Below are 21,855 nucleotides of genomic sequence, written 5' to 3'. Positions count from 1 at the left end.
CTTCTTAAAGAGGGTGACCAGGAATTCCCTATCCCATTAACGTTTTCATTTACCTGGAATGCCAGCCTCTGAAAGGTGAGTTCAGCACCTGGTCCTCAGGGCAGGCCTGGGCAGCCCATTCGGGAACCCAGATGGACGATTTCACTGGGAAAGACGCCATGACTGCCATGATAGGATGTGCAATTCACAAGAAGTGGAAGGGAGCTGCACTCCGAGTTGAAGAAGAATCCATTTCTGATGGTTTGCTGAGGAGCATCTGTCCTGAATCCATCCTGTGAAGGGCCACTACTTTGCATGTTTTGTTCACCAGCATATCCTGTGTCTACAACAGTGCCGATGCTCAGAAATATATTTGTTGTCATGAGTTACTCACACACCCAGAGTTTGGAAATTCAATTATGGGACAGCCACTCCATGGCAAATTTCCACTTTTTTTTTTCTTCCTTATAAGCAGGACTCACTGTTTTTAAGCTGGATACATCATTATTGGATCAAGGGAAAAGAACCCTAGGAAGAGAAATAAAGGACAAGGGCCCCAGTCCCAGTAGAGAAGGAATGATGAGGCTAAATCACGTCTCAATTCGTTGAGCTACAAAGGAGCTTAGATCTTTGAAATGGCGGCAACTCTAAAAGGTGATAAGCCTGTGGACAAATGTAAGGCTTGTTCTCCAAAACATTCAAAGGGATCTCACCATCACCTGTCTCATGTACCAACCTCCATTTTCATTAATTTTATTATTTGGCCGTGCCGCATAGCTTGTGGAATCTTAGTTCCCTGACCAGGGATCAAACCAGGGCCACCACAGTAGAAACTGCCGATTCCTAAACACTGGGACGCCAGGGAACTCCCCAGTCCTCCATTTTTAGTGACGTTATTTTCTTCCATTAATTGGGCTTATTCTATGGATCCTAGTCCTTCTTTGATCTGCCCTTTTTATAGTCTGACAGGAGCCTCTATTCAAGAAACAAATGTTTCTTGGAATAATACTGAGCCTGAGAACTGCTTGCCAGTAGCTCCTTTCCTTCAGTGACAAAAATAAATTTGATTGGTTAGTCCATGAGGTCATTCATTTGCCTTCATTCATTTTTCAAATCTACATGTAATTCACTTCCTATTTTGCTATGTGCTGGGGAATATACAATTATCTATATACTGTCAAGGAATTTATAATCTAGGTGGATGTGAAAAATTTTAAAAAGTATCCATATCTTTTTCTATGTAAAATTAAGTAAATCCTTTCCCTTTCCCCCTCTGATATGTCCCTTAAACAGAAAATTATCAGGATACTTTGTTCCTTATACTATATGTCCTTTTCAACTAATGTAGGTGTACACATCCTTTGATTATCTTTGCCAGAGGGTAAAATTGCTATAGGCATGAAACCTAGCTTTAAAAAAATTTCCAGCTCAAAGGCGGCAAGGACTTTCTCTTAAGTTCATCACTGACATCATCTATAGGTCCTAGGACAGGACCAGGTCAAGGAAACAGTTGTTAAAGTTTTTCTGAGTGGTGTGTGTACAGGATGGGAACTATCTTCTAGGGCAAGAGCTTGGCTGATAGGTTATTCATGAATTTTGAGCTTTGTTCCTCCAGGTGAGATTTATAAAGTTAAGCATATCCAAACATGCTATGTTACATTATCAGATTAAATGTAATCAGTTTCCTTCTGAAGGACTTTTGGTAGACTGAAATAACAAACTGAATAAATTTAGAACTGAAGAAATCCAAGAGTCAACCGTATAATGATCCTGGGTGGGAAAAGAAGACCCATGTCCCCCAAACAAGGGGGGTAACTGCATTATAACTTTAATCAATGATGTGCAACACAGACACCCTCCTTTGATTTAAAGCGTCACTGACGTATCAATTAGGCATTTGATTCAAGGTATACTGTCCTAAAATGTACACTATGTATATAATCTTATATATGATTATGTTAGGATTGTGACAGAAATCTCTAAAAGATTCACTTTCACAGGGCTTATCTGCTTCATGCATTTTCTGATATTTTGCCAAAGGCATTCCATAGTTGGTGTGTTCAGATTTTTATTTCTACACGATTTCCCCTGCCAACCAATGAGGCAGAATGTACCACTGACAACCCTGCCACAGTTACTGCCTTCAAAGGTCCAACAGTTTCTCTCCTGTGTAAACTCTCTGATACCAACTGAAGTCTTATTTCTGGGGAAGGACTTTTCCACAGTCATTAAATTTCTACCAACTATGTCCTCACTGACAGTATGTGACCTATGAAGCCCTGATAGGGTCTATCTTTCCACAAAAGGCTTTCCCAGTCTCTGTGTTTATACTGTTTGTCTCAGTATACACTCGCCAGCCACAGGATGACCTAGAAGGTTTTATTCAAGGGTTTTCCACTTTCACTGTATCACAGTTTATTTCTGTGTGTTTTCTGTGATGTAAAATATGACGTAATTGATCACTGAAGGTGCTACCACACTCACTGCATCCATTAGGTTTTTCTTCCGTGCAAATGCTATTATCTGCTGACACTGCACCTGTGGCACCTGGCTGTCCCACAAGGGCTACTACATTCCTATCTGCTAGGAACCCATCACTGTGGAATGGAGTCTGAGCTGCCACAGAAGGAGTGTGCACGCTCACCACATTAACAGGGTTGTTCCCCTGTACGATATCACTTGAACGTGATAAGCTGGGACTCTCTGAGAAAGGATTTTCCAACTTGACTGAATCTCCACGTTTCTCTCTTGCATGCAGCATCCCCTTGTGGTACACGAGGCATGACAAGTGGGAGAAGGCTTTCCCACAGTCAGTGCATCCATAGGGTCTCTCTCCTGTATGAGTTCTCCGATGTCTATTGAGGCACGACTTATCCCTGAAGGCTTTCCCACAGTCACTGCACGTGTAGGGTTTCTCTCCTGTGTGAATTCTCTGATGGTTAATGAGGCCAGACTTGTGTGAACACGATTTTCCACATTCGGTACATACAAAGGGAGTCTTTCCAGTGTGAAATCTCTGATGTGAGATGAGGCATGTTTTCTGGCTGAAGCCTTTCCCACATTCAGTGCATACATAGGGTTTCTCTCCAGTGTGAGTTCGTTGATGTATGAGGAGATTGCCCTTCTGGATGAAGCCTTTTCCACATTCATTGCACATATAGGGTTTCTCTCCAGTGTGAGTTCGCTGATGTACAATGAGATTGCCCTTCTGAATGAAGCCTTTTCCACAATCACTGCATATATATGATTTCTCTCCTGTATGAGTTTTCTGGTGTGCGTTAAGCTGTGATTTCCAGCGGAAGGCTTTGTCACATTCAGTGCATTCATATGGTTTTTCTCCCGTATGAGTTCTCTGATGTTCGATGAGCCGGGACTTCCTGGAGAATGCTTTGTCGCATAGACTGCACCCATGAGGTTTCTCTCCTGTATGAACTCTCTGATGATTAATGAGCCGAGACTTCTTGATGAAGCCTTTTCCACATTCCTCGCATACGTAGGGTTTTTCTCCTGTATGAGTTTTCTGATGAATAAGCAGCCGTGATTTCTTGGGGAAGGCTTTGTCACATTCAGTGCATGTATACCGTTTCTCTCCTATATGGGTTTTTTGGTGTTCAGTGAGCCTGGACTTTCTGGAGAAGGCTTTCCCACATATACTGCATCCATGAGGTTTTTCTCCTGTGTGCACTCTCTGATGATCAATGAGGCGGGACTTCTTGATGAAATCTTTCCCACATTCAGTACATAAGTGGGGTTTATTTATCTTCTGAGTTCCTAGATGCTTAATGAACTGTGAATTGGTGCTCATAGAACTTCCACATTCAGTAAATTTCATTTCACTATGAAATTGCTCATGCTTTGCATGGAGGAAGGATTCCCCATCTCCAAGAGGGTTCTTTACTTCATAGCTTCTGTTCTGGTTAACTAAACTTAAATTTGATTTCAGTGTTTTCCCATGAAAGTCCAACATATCATGATTTTGCCTTAAAGGAAAGTTACTTTTGCTCTGATGAACAATGTTTCCAAGTGCATTACGTTCGTGACGTCGTTCCATTCTTTTTGGACATCTTTGATTTTGCAAGTCCTCCTGCAGAAGACAGTCATCTTTCCTCATTTCTAGGAAAGAAGAGAAGAATGAATCTTCCCATAGCTTGGTACAGAGTGAAACTACTTAACAAACGCCTTTGTGTAGGCTGGATCTTTATGGACAACACTATGACTTCAGTTTAAAGAAACTCCAGGGCTTCCCTGGTGGAGCAGTGGTTAAGAATCCGCCTGCCAATGCAGGGGACACAGGTTCGAGCACTGGTCCAGGAAGATCCCACATGCTGTGAAGCAACTAAGCCCGTGTGCCACAACTACTGATCCTGCATGCTAGAGCCTGCAAGCCACAACTACTGAGCCTGTGCTCTAGAGCCCGTGGGCCACAACTACTGAGCCTATGTGCCACAACTACTGAGCCTGCACTCTAGAGCCCATGCTCCGCAACAAGAGAAGTCACTGCAAGGAGAAGCCCGCACACCCCAACGAAGAGTAGCCCCTGCTCATCACAACTAGAGAAAGCCCGTGTGAAGCAACAAAGATGCAGTGCAGCCAAAAATAAATAAATAAAATAAGTTAATTTAAAAAAAATAGAAAAGCATTAAAAAAATATATCTAAAGAAACTCCAAGTAGAAAAGGGAACCCTCCTACACCGTTGGTGGGAACGTAAATTGGTGCAGCCACCCTGGAAAACAGTATGCAGGTTCCTTAAAATAGAGTTGCCATATGATCCAGCAATCCCACTCCCAGGCATATATCCAGACAAAACTATAATTCAAAAAGGTATATGCACCCCGTGTTCATAGCAGCACTGTTCAGAATAGCCAAGACATGGAAACAACCTAAATGTCCATTGACAGATGAATGAATAAACAAGATGTGGTACATGTATACAATGGAATACTACTCAGCCATAAAAAAGAATGAAATAATGCCATTTGCAGCAACATGGATGGACCCAGAGATCATCATACTAAGTGAAGTAAGTCAGAAAGAGAAAGACAAATACCATATGATATCACTTATATGTGGAATCTAAAATATGACACAAATGAACTTATCTATGAAACAGAAACAGACTCACAGACATAGAGAACAGACCTGTGGTTGCCAAAAGGGAGGCAGGTGGCGGAGGGATGGATTGGGAGTTTGGGATTAGCAGATGCAAACTATTATATATAGGATGGATAAACAACAAGGTCCTATTGTATAACACAGGGAAGTATATTCAATATCCTGTTATAAACCATAATGGAAAAGAATATGAAAAAGAATGTGTGTATATATATATATGTATAACTGAATCACGTTGCTGTACAGCAGAAATGAACACAACAGTGTAAATCAACTATACTTCAACTAAAAAAAAAAAAAAGAAACTCCAATATATGTTTGTTATCACTTGGACAAGGGTAAAATACAATAATGTAAACAAAGAAAATAAGAGGTAAAAACAGGGCATAAATGAGGTTAGAGCATTCAAAATGAGCAAATAGAGATTTGGCTGCTTTGTAATTGTAACCTTATAAATTATGCTGATAGTAAAATAAAATCAAGTTATTATGAGCACTGGACCACAGAAGACAGAGGGATATTTTTTTCCAAATGCTGTGGGACACATTTACACATACATAAATCCTTAAATGCAAGGAATCAAGTATTATTCCTAATTATGTGACCTAGGCCACTGGATAGGTGAGTAGTGGTTTTTAATGAGATGGGGACTATTACTGAGGTTCACAATGTGGGGAAATCAAGTGTGCATTTCAAAGCATACCAACCTCCAGGTGGGTTTTGGATATCCAAAACAGACATGAAGAATTCAATTGGCTATGAAGATCCTGAGAAAAGTCTTAACCATGTGGGAAAGGAGATAACAATGTGGGAATCATTTGTATATAAATATTATATATATAAGGATACAGGACAGGATGGAAAAATGTGTAGACCGAAAGTATCAATAGATGAAGGCATGTGACCAAGTTTACAATTATTAAAACATTAAGACTTTGGGTTTTAAAAAGCGCATGGAGGAGCACCAAACATTGACTATACCAATACTAATAAAGGAAATAAGTGATCCTATACTCAGGAAACTACAAGACTTTTAGGAGTTCTATGCCAGAAACCAGGGACAAAGACCAAGTACATATATATCTTATATTACAATATCATACTAGGGAACTGGCACCTTTTTCATTCACCCTTTGTACTTGTATATATGGAACATTTAAATTGTTCCCATTTCACTGTAGTGATCCCTAAACCGACATCCTGCCACTAATAGAATTTTCTTTCAAAAGTCTGCATACCCATCTTGGTTTCTACCATTTAAGGGGTCCTAAAGGATCACACTGCTGATCCTGGACCAAGACTCTTGACAGTTTTGCCTGCCATTTGTCTTAGAACTACTGGATGTACTTAACTATAGCTCACACTGCTGCTACCCAGTTCAAAAGATAGACTACATATCCAAGGATAATACAGATCAAAGTCACAATGCCACCACTATACCCCAATTACAGGTGACGGTTGAACAAGGCAGGGGATAAGGGTACAGACCCTCCATGTGGTCAAAAATCCAAGTATAACTTTATAGTCGGCCCCCTGTATCCAAGGTTGTGCATCTGAGGATTCAACCAACCTTGGATGGTGTAATACTGCAGTATGTAGTCACTGAAAAAAATCCGCATATAAGTGGACCCATGCAGTTCAAACTCGTACTGTTCAAGGGTCAACTATACTAACAAAGTCCAGAACAGCCTGGAAATACAAGTTACATGACCAACTTTTACTCCATTTATCCATGTCCACACTCTACTCATTCCTCTACCAATACCTTCTAAAACTGGCCTTCAAGTGGCTTCAGGCCAATCTTTTGAAAGTTTCCTCAAGGCCTTGCACATTTCCAACTTCACACCGTCATTACTTGCCCTTCCTCATCTTTACTCAAGTCCCAGATATTCCTCCTATATATCACGCTATCATTCTATGTCATTGTAAGCTCTGTTTCCCCTACATTTCTAAAGTAGTCCCCATCTTTACTGTTCATTTAGACAATTTAGTTCACATAGCCCTGAACTATAGCAAAGATGCTGCATTCAAAAGAGGAACTTCCACATATTACCTGCAGATTTATCCTCTGTTTGTTACTAAAATCTTACTCCTAGAATGTACTGCTTTATTTCTCACTAATCTCCTCTAGCACACATTAAGGCTGTGGTTCACCAAGTAGGCTCAAGAGGGCCTGCTTACAACATTACGTATAGACTAGTCCAGGCGGTCCACCCCAAATCTACCAAAAATACACACTCTGAAAATAAGAGGTCCTAGTACATGTATTAGGAAACCATGCATTTCACAAATCCTCATCTTCCTGACTGCTAGTGGTCCAAGGCTCTTCTTTTTTTTAAAAATTCTACCTTGCTTGTACGTAATCTCTACTCAGAGGAATCTTTCTTCCTTTCTTTTTTTTCAAATCAAGGTATAATTGACATACGACATTATATTAGTTTCAGGTGTACAACATAATGATTTGATATTTGTATACATATAGCAATTTTTTTCAATTCTACTATCTTTTTATTTTTCAATTTTAATTTTTTATTATTTTTGTAATGAAGTATAGTTGATTTCCAACATTGTGCTAGTTTCAGGTGTACAGCAAAGGGGTTCAGTTTTATATAAATAAATCCTTAGTATAGGATTTCTATATTTATTTATATATTTATAGAAATTTACTTCTATAAATATATTTCTATAACTTATTTCTATATATTTATTTACATATTTATATAATTTCTATAAGTATATTTATAATTTATATAAGTTCATTTCTGTAAATATATTTAGTTATATTTATATAAATTTACTTATATAAATATATTTATCTATATGAATCCTCCTTATTTTTATATATATACTTTTTTTTTTTTTTTTGCGGTACGCAGGCCTCTCACTGCTGTGGCCTCTCCCGTTGCGGAGCACAGGCTCTGGACGCGCAGGCTCAGCGGCCATGGCTCACGGGCCCAGCCACTCCGCGGCATGTGGGATCTTCCTGGACCCGGGCACGAACCCATGTTCCCTGCATTGGCAGGCGGACTCTCAATCACTGCGCCACCAGGGAAGCCCTATATATACATATTCTTTTTCAGATTATTTTCCCTTATAGGTTATTACAAAACATTGAGTATAGCGCCCACAATTTTTTTTTTTAATCCAAGTCTCTTCTTAATCTGTACGCATCCCATAGGAGATCTCAATCCATCCACATTTCTTTTTTTTTTTTTTTGGGGTTTTTTTTTTTTTAATTTTTTGCCTTATAACAAATTTAATCAGTTATACATATACATATGTTTCCATATCCCCTCCCTTTTGCGTCTCCCTCCCACCCTCCCTATCCCACCCCTCCAGGCGGTCACAAGGCACCGAGCTGATCTCCCTGTGCTATGCGGCTGCTTCCCACTAGCTATCTACCTTACGTTTGGTAGTGTATATATGTCCATGCCGCTCTTTCACTTTGTCACAGCTTACCCTTCCCCCTCCCCATATCCTCAAGTCCATTCTCTAGTAGGTCTGTGTCTTTATTCCTGTCTTACCCCTATGTTCTTCATGACATTTTTTTTTCTTAAATTCCATAGATATGTGTTAGCATACAGTATTTGTCTTTCTCTTTCTGACTTACTTCACTCTGTATGACAGACTCTAGGTCTATCCACCTCATTACAAATAGCTCAATTTCATTTCTTTTTATGGCTGAGTAATATTCCATTGTATATATGTGCCACATCTTCTTTATCCATTCATCCGATGATGGACACTTAGGTTGTTTCCATCTCCGGGCTATTGTAAATAGGGCTGCTATGAACATTTTGGTACATGTCTCTTTTTGAATTATCATCCACATTTCTAACTCTAGTCCTAAACTCTCCCTGAATTCCTCGGGTAGATCCAAATGCAACAGAGCATTTGCATCCAAGGTGATGTGAATAAACACGTCTAAATTACAGTGTCCAAAACAAAACTCCTGATTTCTCAACTCACATCTCCTTCTCCATACACCTTCTTCATCTCAGAAATGGCGACTCCACTCTTTCCCAGACTCATGCCAAGAAACTTAGCGTCATCCTTCAGTTGTATTTTTCTTTCAACCCATTATCTACTTCAATAGGAAATGCCTTCTCTCCTTTATAAATATATTTCCAAGCTCAATGACCCTCACCCCCTCTATAAGCATTCTGTCTTATACTACAGCAATGGGCTCCACTGACTGGATTTCAGGCTTCAACTTCCCTTCTACAAAGTAGCCAAAGTGATCATTTTATTTTATTTAAAAAATTTTTTATTTTATATTGGGGGTATAGTTGATTTACAATGTTGTGTTAGTTTCAGGTGTACAGCAAAGTGATTCAGTTATATATATATATATATATATATATATTCTCTTTCAGATTCTTTTCCCATATCGAAGTGATCATTTTTTTTTTTTTTTTTTTGGCCGCACCACGCCACATGTGGGATCTTAGTTCCCCGACCAAGGATCAAACCTGCACCCCCTGCAGTGGAACTATGGAGTCTTAACCACTGGACCACCAGGGAAGTCCCACAAAATGATCATTTTAAATATAAATTATATTATGCCCTACTGTTTTCTCATCTGATTGTTTTTAAAACAGCAAGTCCTTGGGAGTTCCCTGGTGGCCTGCTGGTTAGGATTCGGGGCTCTCACTGCTGTGGCCCAGGTTCAATCCCTGGTTGGGGAACTGAGATCTTGCAAGCTGTGCGGTGCAGCCAAAAAAATTAATTAATTAAAAAAAAAATCATGGACTTCCCTGGCAGTCCAGTGCTTTAAGACTTCGCCTTCCAATGCAGGGCGTGTGGGTTCAATCCCTGGTCGGTGAGCTAACATCACACATGCCTCGTGGCCAAAAAACCAAAACATAAAACAGGAGCGATATTGTAACAAATTCAATAAAGACTTTAAAAATGATCCACATCAAAAAAATCTTAAAAAAACACACAAAAAAATCAAGTCCTTGAAGTGGCCCTGAAAGGTCCTACATGACCTGTCTACTCCAAACTCCACCTACTGCCTTACTGCCATCATCTCCATATTTTCTCCATCCACTGTCCCTGTCGTTCACTCCACTGTACTCATACAGGCTTCCTCCAGATTCCTAAAACCTGCTCCTGCCTCAGGCTTCTGACCTTGCTATTTTGTCTTCATGGAATGCAATTCACCCAAGGGACCTACTCACATCACTCATATAGCTGCTTAAAGGCATCTTACCAGAGACATTCCTTTTCCTAAAGGATGTAAGATGAGGGGGCCTAAGCTAAATTCCTAGCTGCCAAGAGCACAACTTAGCCCCCTCACACATGGCTGCATTTGCTGGAAGGGCTGGAAATGAAGTTAATGATCAGTCATGCCCAGGGCGATAAGGCCTCCTTTAAAAATTACAGGGTTCAGAGAGCCTACAGGTGGCTGAACACAAGGAGGTGTTGGGAGAGCATCACACCCAGAGAGGGCATGGAAGCTCCACGTTCCTTCCCCATACCCTGTGCATCTCTTCCACCTGGCTGTTCCTGACTTAAATCCTTTCATAACAAACTGGTGATCTAGTAAGTAAAATGTTTCTCTGAGTTCTGTGTGCCACTCTAGCAAATGAATTGAATCTGAGGAGGAGGGAGTCTTGGGAAGCTCCGGGCTACAGCCAGTTGGCCAGAAGCACAGGTAACAACCTGGACTTGTGTTTGGCATCTGAAGTGTAGGTCGGGGTGGTCTTGTGTGATGGAGCCCTTAACCTGTGGGATCTCATGCTTTCTCCAGGCAGAGTGTGTCAGAATTGAGTTAAACTGTAGGACACTTAGCTGGTGTCACAGAGAATTGCTGGTGTCAGAAGAAAGAAGAAACACAAGAGGAGGATTGAGGTTTTTCCAGCACAGCCAGGATATATGAAGAAAGAAACAGAAGGTACTAGAGACTGAACGTTTATGTTCCCCCCACAATTTATACGTTGAAATCCTAACCTCCAATCAAAGATGGTGTGAACGTTAGGAATGGAAATCATTTATTATCCAAAGGGGCAAGAAGGTGCAGTTGCCAGAAGACAGCGCTGAAATCAAAACACCTCTCTTTAGAGAGAGGTGTGGAAGGTTGAATTTCATAGCAAGACAAGTAGAAGGAACAGGTAGTGATATAGTGCTGGGGGAAGAATGATGGGAAGATTTGAGAATTCTAAGAAGAAACTTAGAGGAAAAAAAAAAATCAAGACCCAGGTGAAATAAATAAGGATCAAATCCAAGAAGAGATACGTTCCTCGACACTGCTAAAACAAAAAGAGCTCTTCGGTGGAGGCTATGCTTCCATGTCCTTAGACACACACAGCTGTGACATCTCTGAATGATTAGAATATGACTCCCTTGGCCGCCCAGTGCTGGTTCTCTTACTCACCTGGACAGATTCGACTGTGGATTTCATTTTCTACTGGCCACGGTTCTCCTCGTTCCAATCTGGAGAGAGCATCTGGCTTGCTGGCTTGATACCCTGTTCATGGGAAACGACAGAGAGACAGACTCTTGAATTGGGCTGTGGTCTGCCAACATGGAAGAATGTTACATTTTACGAACTATGCAATTTGTGGCTCAGCAAAGGAAAGGCTCGTCTCTCAGGAGAGGGCACGTTATACTCTAGTCTGGGACCAGAGGAGGAACTGAGACTCATCTACTACTTCAGGGCAACATGGACACTGCAAAACTTTCAGAAGCTGAAGAAAGAGAGGCCACTGACTGGGGACTCCCTGAGGGACCAAGGGGAGCTGTTCTCACCAATGGACAGCAGGTTGCTATAGTTCTCCAGCATCACGTCCCGGTACAGGTCCTTCTGAGCAGGGGCCAGGAGCTGCCACTCCTCCCACGTGAAGTCCACGGCCACATCCTCCAGTGTCAGCGATCCCTGTAACAACACGGTCCTGTTTAATATGAGTGTTTCTCTCGTTACTGAAATGGAAGGCAAGTGAAGGAAGTTGTTCTGCTCTTTTTCACCATTTAGGCTACATCTATATATGGAGGTGCTTTGATTTTTATTTTATTTTTTAATTTTTAAAAAAATTTGGCTGTGCTGCGAGGCTTGGGGATCTTAGTTCCCTGATCAGGGATTGAACCCAGGGATTCAACCCTGGCAGTGAAAGTGCCAAGTCCTAACCACTGGACCACCAGGGAATGCCCTGATTTTTTAAAACTACATTGTCATAGAAGCAAAATCTATCCATGTTCTAACTTATGTATTACAAAATATTCTGTAATTGTACAGTCAACCATCATTCAGCAAATCAGAAGTTTCTGTAATAAGTAGTCATTAATCCTCTTGCTAAACTAGAAACATACAATATATATTTTTAACATTTGCTGTATATATATATATATATATATATATATATATTTTTTTTTTTTTGTAGCGAGTACACATTTGCCAGGTATTAAGTATATTCTAATGACATCAGGACAAACAAAACATATTCGTACATTCACCAGGAATCTTCATAACCATTATCAGAATCAACCATGAAGAAACTCCAGATTAAAAGATACAATTAAAAGATACAACGGGGGGCTTCCCTGGTGGCGCAGTGGTTGAGAGTCCGCCTGCCGATGCAGGGGACACGGGTTCGTGCCCCCGTCCGGGAAGATCCCACATGCCGCGGAGTGGCTGGGCCCGTGAGCCATGGCCGCTGAGCCTGCGCGTCCGGAGCCTGTGCTCCGCAACGGGAGAGGCCGCAACAGTGAGAGGCCCCGTGTACCGCCAAAAAAAAAAAAAAAAAAGATACAACGTATTAAGTATGTTTTATATGTTAGGAAAAATAAAAACACCTTTCTAAAACATATTAAAAGAATGAAAGACTAGTAAAGAACATTATTCAAAGTAAGAAAATAAATAGCATCCTTCAAAAAACACACAAGTACATATATACATAGGTACATTATTTATATTTACATTTCCAGTCAGGTTCACAGCATATCAGATACATTCAAGAGATAATAAACAGGAAGGCAGATCTGAAGAAATTACTCAACATGCAGCACAAGGACAAAATGATGGAGAATATAAAAGAGAGAATAATAAATATAGAGGATAAAGTGAGGTCTCACATTCCCCAATTCAGTTTATGAAAGAGTAAATACAGTAATGGAAAGGCACTACCCAAAGACCTAAGAGCTGAGTTAGATCCACCCGCAAACATCCATATAGACACAGATGTACACACAGCTCAGTGACTGGAAGTACACACTCCTGCACATTTGTTAAGCGACACTGGGGGATTAGGAAAGAAGCATATGAAGAGGACTCTTACTTTTTCACTAGATGTACTTTGTCAGCACTGGAGCTTTACAAATGTATTCAAGCGTATTTGTATTATGAAATTCTCTAAAGGTAATGAAAGATGAGGCGGTAGGATGTGGCTTTGAACACAGGGAAGGGAAGTGGACCACCTTCAAGAGCTGGAAGTTTTTTTCTTTTTAACTTAAGTATCATTGATTTACAATGTCTCAGATGTACAGCAAAGTGATTCAGTTATACATACACATATTGAATATGTCTATTCTTTTGCAGATTCTTTTCCGTTATAGGTTATTATAAGATATTGAATATAGTTCCCTGTGCTACAGAGTGGGTCCTTATTGTTCATCTATTTTATATATAGTAGTGTGTATCTGTTAATCCCAAATTCCTAATTCATCTCCCCTTGCCCCTTTCCCCTTTGGTAACCCTAAGTTTGTTTTCTATGTTTAATAGCGGGACGTTCTAAAGCAAACCCTCTGAGATCGCAACAACTTTACCAGACACAGATACTTTCAACTCCCTCCCGCCAAATCTATACTCAAACACCTGTTCGGTCACCTGTTCGTAGGGGACCTTGGAAAGTCATGCAACCCTTCCATTTTCTTATGTCGTCTAGGTTTTACTCCCAAGCTAACCCTGACTGTTACAAGGTTGGGTCCACGGGTCAACTTGCTATGGTCCCATGAAGCACTGTGCCCGCTGAGTTTTCTTGGTCTATTTCCAAAGGGGTCTCTGAAGAACCAGCTTTTCATTTATGAGAAGGTTGTAGTTAAGGACACTGTCTGCCATATCACCTCTAGGATGAACCATTTAAAAAGTCTCGAGACCTGAGTGCCATGAAATATACAGTGACATCCTCTGAGGAACTGGTCAGTTTTCTCCTCAGAGTCAATGCCTATCCCATCATCATCAGGAGTCTCTGGCTGTGACGACTGTCAGAGATATTAGACATGAGTCGACAGTGCATGTAACCCACTGGATACTCCAATCACAGAAGATATTCCAACATCAGTCATTTAGTGTAGGTCCCACAAACAATATATTCCTGATGCTACTTTGCCTTGATGTTGAATTTAAATCTAAATTTATTTCTGCACAAATTCTAGTTTTCCAATTTGTTATTTCTATTGAATTCAATTGCATTTTAAAGTCCCCCCCAGAAATCAATTACAGAATGAAGGAAAGAATAAGACAAACCAAAAATCACCTGGTCCTTGATCATTTTCATCTGTTATTGGGAAATGGCCAAAGCTAGGATGTCTCCTGAGCCTCTTCTTGAACTGCCCTAAACTTCTGGTTAGAAATCTTAGTCTCCAGGCAGTGATGTCCCCACAAATGATGATATCCAGGTCGTGAAACCTTCTCACGTCACGTGATGTATCTTGCTCCAGGAGCCACGACCTGTGAGCTGAAAAATAAATTCACTTAGAGTGTAAATTTCCTCTGGGCCCAGATGTTGTCACTGCCACTGTCACCCACCTGATTTCAAAGCCATCTGTTCCTTTATTTGGGGTCCCAGAGGCTAATACACCCTGGAGCAATAAAATAGAAGATTGTGAATGTGTGGGTACTATTTCTTCCTTCTGTGAAGTGGAAATGGGGTGACTGTGAAAGGGGAGATGGGAAAGGAGAACCAGCACAACACGATGCCCCCGCGGCAGGGGAATTATCACAGACCAGTTTTTGGAAGGAGAACATATAAAAGGTGAGGACCTGGACAGCTATTCCTTGGAAACCATGTGTGCTCATGGACCTGTTCAAAGTCATTGAACCATCTTCACTAATCGTCATTATATGAAAGAAACAAACAAAGGAAAACCAAGAGAAAAAATTAAAGCACATAGAACAAGATTACTATTTGTGGCTATATACACATTTAGTAAAAGTATAAAAACATGCATTATATAAAATGAGTTCAAGGAATGTGATTACAATAAAAACCACTGAATTGTATGCTGTAAGTGGATGAATTGTACGGTGTATGAATAAAAAAAGCTGTTATTAGAAAAAAGCTATGAGTAGAACTCTAATTATATGCTTACTAAAATATTTACGGGAAAATGTATAAATATCTGCAACTTACAATAAAACATACCCTCAAAAATGTAAAAAGGTGGATTGATGATGATTAGAGGAGTGATATACGGATACATATACGATAAAGGAAACTCAATAAAATCATGATGATAAAATCCACATGGCAGGCATGCAGGAATTCAAATGTATAGTTCTTTAAACCTTGCTATATGTTTGAAATTTTTCATAATAAAATCATGGGAGATGGGAAAGCTTGTAATAATGAGATCAGTAGGGTGAGCAGAAACAAATCTTTTCAACGTAATTACTCTTCTGTGTAATAGTAAATTAAAAGTGAATAAAAAGATCGAAAGTAGAAAGACACCACTCACAATGGCAAAAAAATTCAAAATCATGGTGGAGATAAGGGACAGGGAACCACACCCTTATGTAAATGCAGAATCATAACCTGTTCTCAGAAGTGATAAATGAGTATTTAAGCATTTAAATTCTATCTAGGGCTTCCCTGGTGGCGCAGTGGTTGAGAGTCTGCCTGCTGATGCAGGGGACACTGGTTCGTGCCCCGGTCTGGGAAGATCCCACATGCTGCGGAACGACTAGGCCCGTGAGCCATGACCGCTGAGCCTGCGCGTCCGGAGCCTGTGCTCCGCAACGGGAGAGGCCACAACAGTTAGAGACCCGCGTACCGCAAAAAAAAAAAAAAAAAAAAAAAAGATAAATTCTATCTAAATGAATGCACATATTGAGTGATTCCAGTCATTAATGGCACAGGTTTGTCTGTTAGAAATTTTTAAAAAACAATTCTTACAGAAAAAAATTTTATGATATATTTATTAGTAATGTTTATGATAGAAAATTAAATGATGAGGCAAATTATAGTAAAATTTCGGCAGTTTATTGGAATTGTGAAAATCAAGCATAGAACAATGAAGACTAAAAGGAACTATACGGAAAATTTAACAAACGTTATCGTTGGAGAACAGAATTGGGGTAATAGAGATGTTATTTTACTTGTGCTAGAACAACTCTGAATAGAAATATTTACAAGTGTGTGTATGCACACACACAGTAAACTTGCAGGAAGGGCAAAATCCTCATCTTTAGTAGAAACCTTACCACTTCAGGTGTGCTTAATCCTCGATCTCCAACAACGCTTTCATTTCTACGGGGTCGAGAGAAGATGTGGAAAGCCAAAGGCGATTGGCAAACGAGGCCTTGGACTTGAGGAACTGAAGGAGAAAGTCACGTTTGAAAACAACCACCCACCGACCAGCTTCAGCTCTCACAAACCTCTCAACGACTGACACACCTGGACCACCCACCGCAACCACTGGTCACATACACTCGGAATAATCCCGAAACCTGGACTAGATACCCAGGTTCGCTGACCATGAGACCCCCGCCCCTGTCATTGAGCCCGCTACTAAATCCCGACTCCAAACCAGACACCGCTTTCATTGACAAAAATCATTCCCTACAGCAGTCCTCAATCACAGAGCACTGCAGACAGACACAAAACTCTGATTACGGACTTTCAATCCTAGATTTCGACTGGCCTATAATCACTAACACCAGAATCCTTCAGGACTGCCTCCGTCACCCCAATCATAAATACCCCAGTCACCGACTCCCACTTGCTTCCTCTCCCTCTACGGACCCCACGGCTCCACCCCACCCGGACGCCCCCAGACACCTCGTTTCCCTCATCCTATTCCACGCAGAGATCCACACACGGTCCCGATTTTCTCCTGATCCCACCGCGACCTCCTAGAATCCGCACTTCCGTGAATTCTTTTACTGCGGCGCCTTCGCCCAGCCTCCGCGCCGGACTACGGCGGCCGACGAGGGCCTTGCAGCATTTGTGCGGAGCAGGCACGGAGATAATGTCTGCGCCCATCTCGCCACGGATCCCGGGGCCGCCACCTTTCAGGAGTCGCCGTACAGAATGCGAAGTGGCAGTTTTGGCCCAAGTAGTCAGGGAAGGCACGGAACGGATAAAAGCCATCCAAAGTACCCCCACTTAAACCCTGCGCCGCAAACTGCACGGATTTTCAGAAACTCGAGCTCACACAAGGGAAACGGGGTAGGATACGTCCGCCTCAGCGGGCTGGGGGGAAAAGTAATCCACTTTGCACGAAGATTGGGAAACGACACAGTGGGCCCAGCCATCTTAGAAGTTAGGTGTACGTACAAAAACCAACAAACAGCCAAAGGAAAAGGAGAAAACGTATAAGACGAAAGGCAAATACCCCGAGGACGCTTCTGGCTCAGTGTGGACGGTGAGAGGATGACTGAGGACAGAAAAGAGTCTGGAGAAGCACTCGCGGTAATGGGGACAGCATAACGCCGTCAAAGAAAGTAAAAAAAACCCAGCAACTGGCAGAAACCTAGCATACATTTGGGGGTGGAACATGGTTACCGCCCAGTAAAGGGGAGGAGAGTAGTCATGAGCCAATGGGAAGAGGGAATCCGGGGGTGGGGTTTTTCACACGTGACACCCCGCTTCCCTTCTGCCAGCGGTGGAGCCAATAACAAGTGCGGAGCTTTCTGAGAACCAAAAGGCCAGAAATTCTGTAAGGAGTAAATGAGACAACTCCAGGGAGAATAAAAAGTTGTACAAGTAAGGGAACGTAATCATAGTATACTAGTGGCTGAACTATATGTAGTATTTACATAGTCATCATAATGTAAACACTAAATCTGATCCAATCATAATTAAGATATAACTCTATTGGAAGAATGGGAAAAAGGAAATGCTTGTGTGAAGAGGGCTGTTTCTGTTTGTAGGGAGAGGTGTTTGAAGCATCCTTCAGGATACCACAGACAGTACCCCCAAATGAAAACTCCATTATCATCATGTGAAAATTAATAAACAGAAACCTCATTTAAAATGAAGTTGGTAGGCTGGACTCCACCAAACGTTTGTTGTGAGAAGTACCCTAGGGCAGAAGAAACAGTTTTCCTTTAGTTGGTATTCCTTTTGTGTAGCTCCTTTGGAAAACAGTCTTACAGTTCCCCAAACAGTAAACATATTTACCATATGATCCAGCAACTTCACTCCAGGTTTATATCCAAGAGAAGTAAAAGCATATGTCCACACAAGAACTTGTACACGAATGTTTACAGCAGCATCATTTATAATAGCCAAAAGTGGAAACAACTCAAATATCCATCAACTGATGAAGGGAAAAATAAAATGTGCTACATCCATACAACAGAATACTATTCAGATATAAAAAGGAATGAAGTACTGACACATGCTACAACATGGATGAACCTTGAAAGCATTATGCTAAGTGAAAGAAGCCAGTTACAAAGACTACATATGATATGACTGAACTTATGTCCAGAATAGGTAAATCTATAGAGACAGATAGTAAATTAGTGGTTGCTTAGACATGGGGAGAATGGAAGTTGAATTGATAGTTATAAATATCCACAATATGATTAAGAAAAAGATAACCAACCTAAAACAGAAAAAATAATACCAGTAAATAAACAATTAATAAAATAAGAAGTAAAAATAATATTTTTAGTCGCCCTTAGGTTGGGCAAAATTAAAAAGTTGATGAGGTGGTTAGAAAATAGGCACTCTGATAGAATTAGCCCTTTTCCCCCATATATAAAATGAGGGTAATATTTATGTCCACCATCAATGGCTTTCAGAATATTAAGCAAGATAATGCCATTATTATGCGTGAACATGTCCCAAATGTGTATACACTTAATAAAAACTATTACTTTACTTTTCAGTTGGAGTTCTTGGAAGAAGCTGGATAGCAGCCAGTAAAGTGTATTCACTAACAAAACATGTTTGGACAACAATCTGGAAAAATCTATCCAATTAAAAATTTTCCTTCTCTTTGACTCAACAATTCCAATTCTAATAATTTCTTCATGAGAAAAAGTATATGAAAACATCTGAATTGACAGAAAGCCTGCACAGAAATTTCTACCAATAATTTCTGGTCTTCCACCAGAAATTTCACCACCTTCCACCTCAGTCAGAAACATAACCCCTCCCTCACTATTAGCTCCACCCTCTCTACAGCCCTCTCACCTTTCACCCTGGAGGTGTCACCAAACTTCCACCACCAATTTTGGCTGAAGAAGATCTTTTCCTTCAACTAAATTTGTTTACTCTGTGCCCACAGTGAGGCATGCTACCTTCCTCTACCACCTTGGCTTCTCCAGACCCTAAACCCTTCTTCAGAAGCATTCCTGGAAGTCGCTCCACCTGCTCCCAACTCCCTAAAGGAAGACTCCTTTTCCCTTACGGATTTGAGCACCTTTTTCAGCATGGCTGCGCCCGCTCTGATGTTATGTAGCTTCGTAAGGTACCAGTTGCAAAGCGGAGGCAGACATCTTTGGGCTTGGGGCGCCTTACCGGGAAGAGACCTGAATCCGGTGGAGATGGGCTAGAGCATGCGTATTACCCTTTGCGACGCTAGCGATGGACATAACGCAGGCAAGTTTTGTGGGGCAGGAAAAGTGGTTGTACGGCTGGTTTTCCAAGATGGCGGGACCCACATAAATCAGCTAACAGGGCGCCGCCATACTCTGTCATAGTGTCTTTGTCTAAAAGACGCGAAAGCTAAACGGACTCTTGGTCGGTGGAAGGACGCCCCGGGGTGATGGTTGGCAGCCTGCAGATTCGGGTGCTACAGAGGATAAACTTGACCTGCGAGGTGGAACAGCCGGGTTTGTGAATCTGAAGAAAGTAATGGACTGTGCCTATTTGTACCCACCCAGCTGGCGCGCGAAGGATCTATTAAGGGGTCTCAGTTTCGCGTTCTGGGAGCAGAATCAGGTTGAGCTTTGTGGAGGTAGGGGAGGGATACGGGGAGTCTGTGCGGGGAGCAAGACCTTGTAGGGCAGGGGATGCATTCCGTTACTGAGGGAGCAGGATGGTCGGAAATGGGGCAGCCCTGGGGATGGTCAGAGTATTGGAGTAGCATGCAGAAAGATTGGGATGGCTTGGGGTTATCATTTATAGGAGAGGTCAGTGACTGGGCGGTCTTGGAGGCAAATCAGTGTTCGGCATGATTTAGGGTGTGGGCTAGTGATTGGGATGCACTTAGGGGACAAGTCTGTGATTGGGGCATCTTTCGGGGGAAGGTTGATTGGGGGTGAATGACAGGTCAGTGATCGGGTATTCCTTGAAGGAAGTCAGGAATTGGGGTGTCTTTGAGTGTGTCAGAGCCTGAAAAGGTCTTCTGGGGGAAGATCAGTTCTTAGGACAGCCTTAGAGGGATGTCAGCGATTGGAGCATCCCAGGAGGGTCAGTGACTAGGGAATGTTTGGTACATAAGTCAGTGATTGGGACGTCTTTGGGAAGGTTCACTAATGGGAGTGTCCATGAGGGGAGGTCAGTGATTGTGACATACTTGGTTGGCAGTTCAACGTGTTTGATGTCCTTGGCTTAGTGAGTGTTTGCGATGTACTTAGGGGAGGGGGTCGGTGATTGGGGTATCCTTCCCCAAATCACCCCAAGGCCAGTGAATGGGGTGGCCTTGTGGGGAGGTTAGTGCTTGGGGCAGCTTTGTTTCTTGTCTTTGAGGGTCTCCAGTGGTCACTGAGAGTCATGGGGATCTGGGTGTTTGGGTCTGGATAGGCTAATGATAATCTGTTAGAAGTCATGAACTATGAAGTAGCCATGTGGCCCATATTTTGGGTATGATGTCGTTAGGCATTGTTACCTGAGAGATTTATGGGAGTTGAAGCTTGAGCAGTCTCTGCATTTTACAGGGCTTTTGGGGTTTTAAAGCCCATTGACTTCTCATAGACTACATTAGTGCCTTCTTCAGAACCTGCTTTCCAACATCCTCTGTCCTCTAAATCAGGGGTCTCCAACCCCCGGGGCCTCACAGCAGGAGATGAGAGGCGGGCAAGCGAGCGAAGCTTCATCGGCTGCTCCCCATCGCTCGCATTACCGCCTGAACCACACCCCCCTTCCGTGGAAAAATTGTCTACCAGGAAACCGGTCCCTCGTGCCAAAAAGGTTGGGGACCGCTGCTCTAAATCACCTCATCCTCTCACTGTCTCCACAGTGCTTTGTAATGACCAAGATCTAAATAAAATCTAAGGTAAAATGCTTTTACGAAACATGTGGTATCTGGCCCTCTAGTTTTCAAATTTACCGCGTATTTCTCTGGGATCCTCCCTTTTTGGACCTTCTGATGCATGAGAGGACATTCCCACATCCAAAATCTTGATAGCCAGAAATACACGTTGTTAACATTTTGATATGTTTCCTTTTCCAAACTTTTCTGTGACTCATTTTATTACAAAGATGTGATAACAATGCATAAATGGCTTATAACTTGCCTTTTTAAAGAAACTTAACCTTCAAAAAAGAAAGTTAGCCTTATACGATAAAATTGTTCCAGATTACTGACTTTTGGTACAAAGTCTTATTGATAGCTGCACAGTAGTCTATAATGTGGATCTCGTTGCAATG

General features: G+C 41.6%; 1 protein-coding gene across 9 annotated transcripts in view; it reads right to left on the bottom strand.

Moving 5' to 3' along the window:
* The window catches only part of LOC309795446 (zinc finger protein 350-like), a 142,132-nt gene extending 124,752 nt beyond the window's left edge, over window positions 1–17,380 (bottom strand). For 5 of the 9 annotated variants that reach the window (XM_082607808.1, XM_082607806.1, XM_082607805.1 and 2 more), the window contains exons 1-6: window positions 17,089–17,380; window positions 16,512–16,624; window positions 14,566–14,766; window positions 11,846–11,972; window positions 11,472–11,564; window positions 54–4,092 (exon numbers count right to left, since the gene is read on the bottom strand). In XM_082607808.1, coding sequence (XP_082463934.1) covers window positions 2,363–4,092; window positions 11,472–11,564; window positions 11,846–11,972; window positions 14,566–14,586 — 1,971 coding nt within the window. In that variant the 5' untranslated portion in view covers window positions 14,587–14,766; window positions 16,512–16,624; window positions 17,089–17,380 and the 3' untranslated portion in view covers window positions 54–2,362. The remainder of the gene's footprint in view (window positions 1–53; window positions 4,093–11,471; window positions 11,565–11,845; window positions 11,973–14,565; window positions 14,767–16,511; window positions 16,625–17,088) is intronic. The other 4 variants (XM_082607801.1, XM_082607802.1, XM_082607810.1 and 1 more) reach the window with 2 other exon arrangements.
* Between the last annotated feature and the right edge of the window lie 4,475 nt (window positions 17,381–21,855).

Source organism: Mesoplodon mirus (assembly GCF_964341445.2).
Source record: "Mesoplodon mirus genome assembly, chromosome: 19".
In the NCBI taxonomy this organism is placed as follows: Eukaryota; Metazoa; Chordata; class Mammalia; order Artiodactyla; family Ziphiidae; genus Mesoplodon; species Mesoplodon mirus.
The sequence above is the reverse complement of the archived record's forward strand: the minus strand, read 5'-3'. Positions and strand labels throughout refer to the sequence as shown.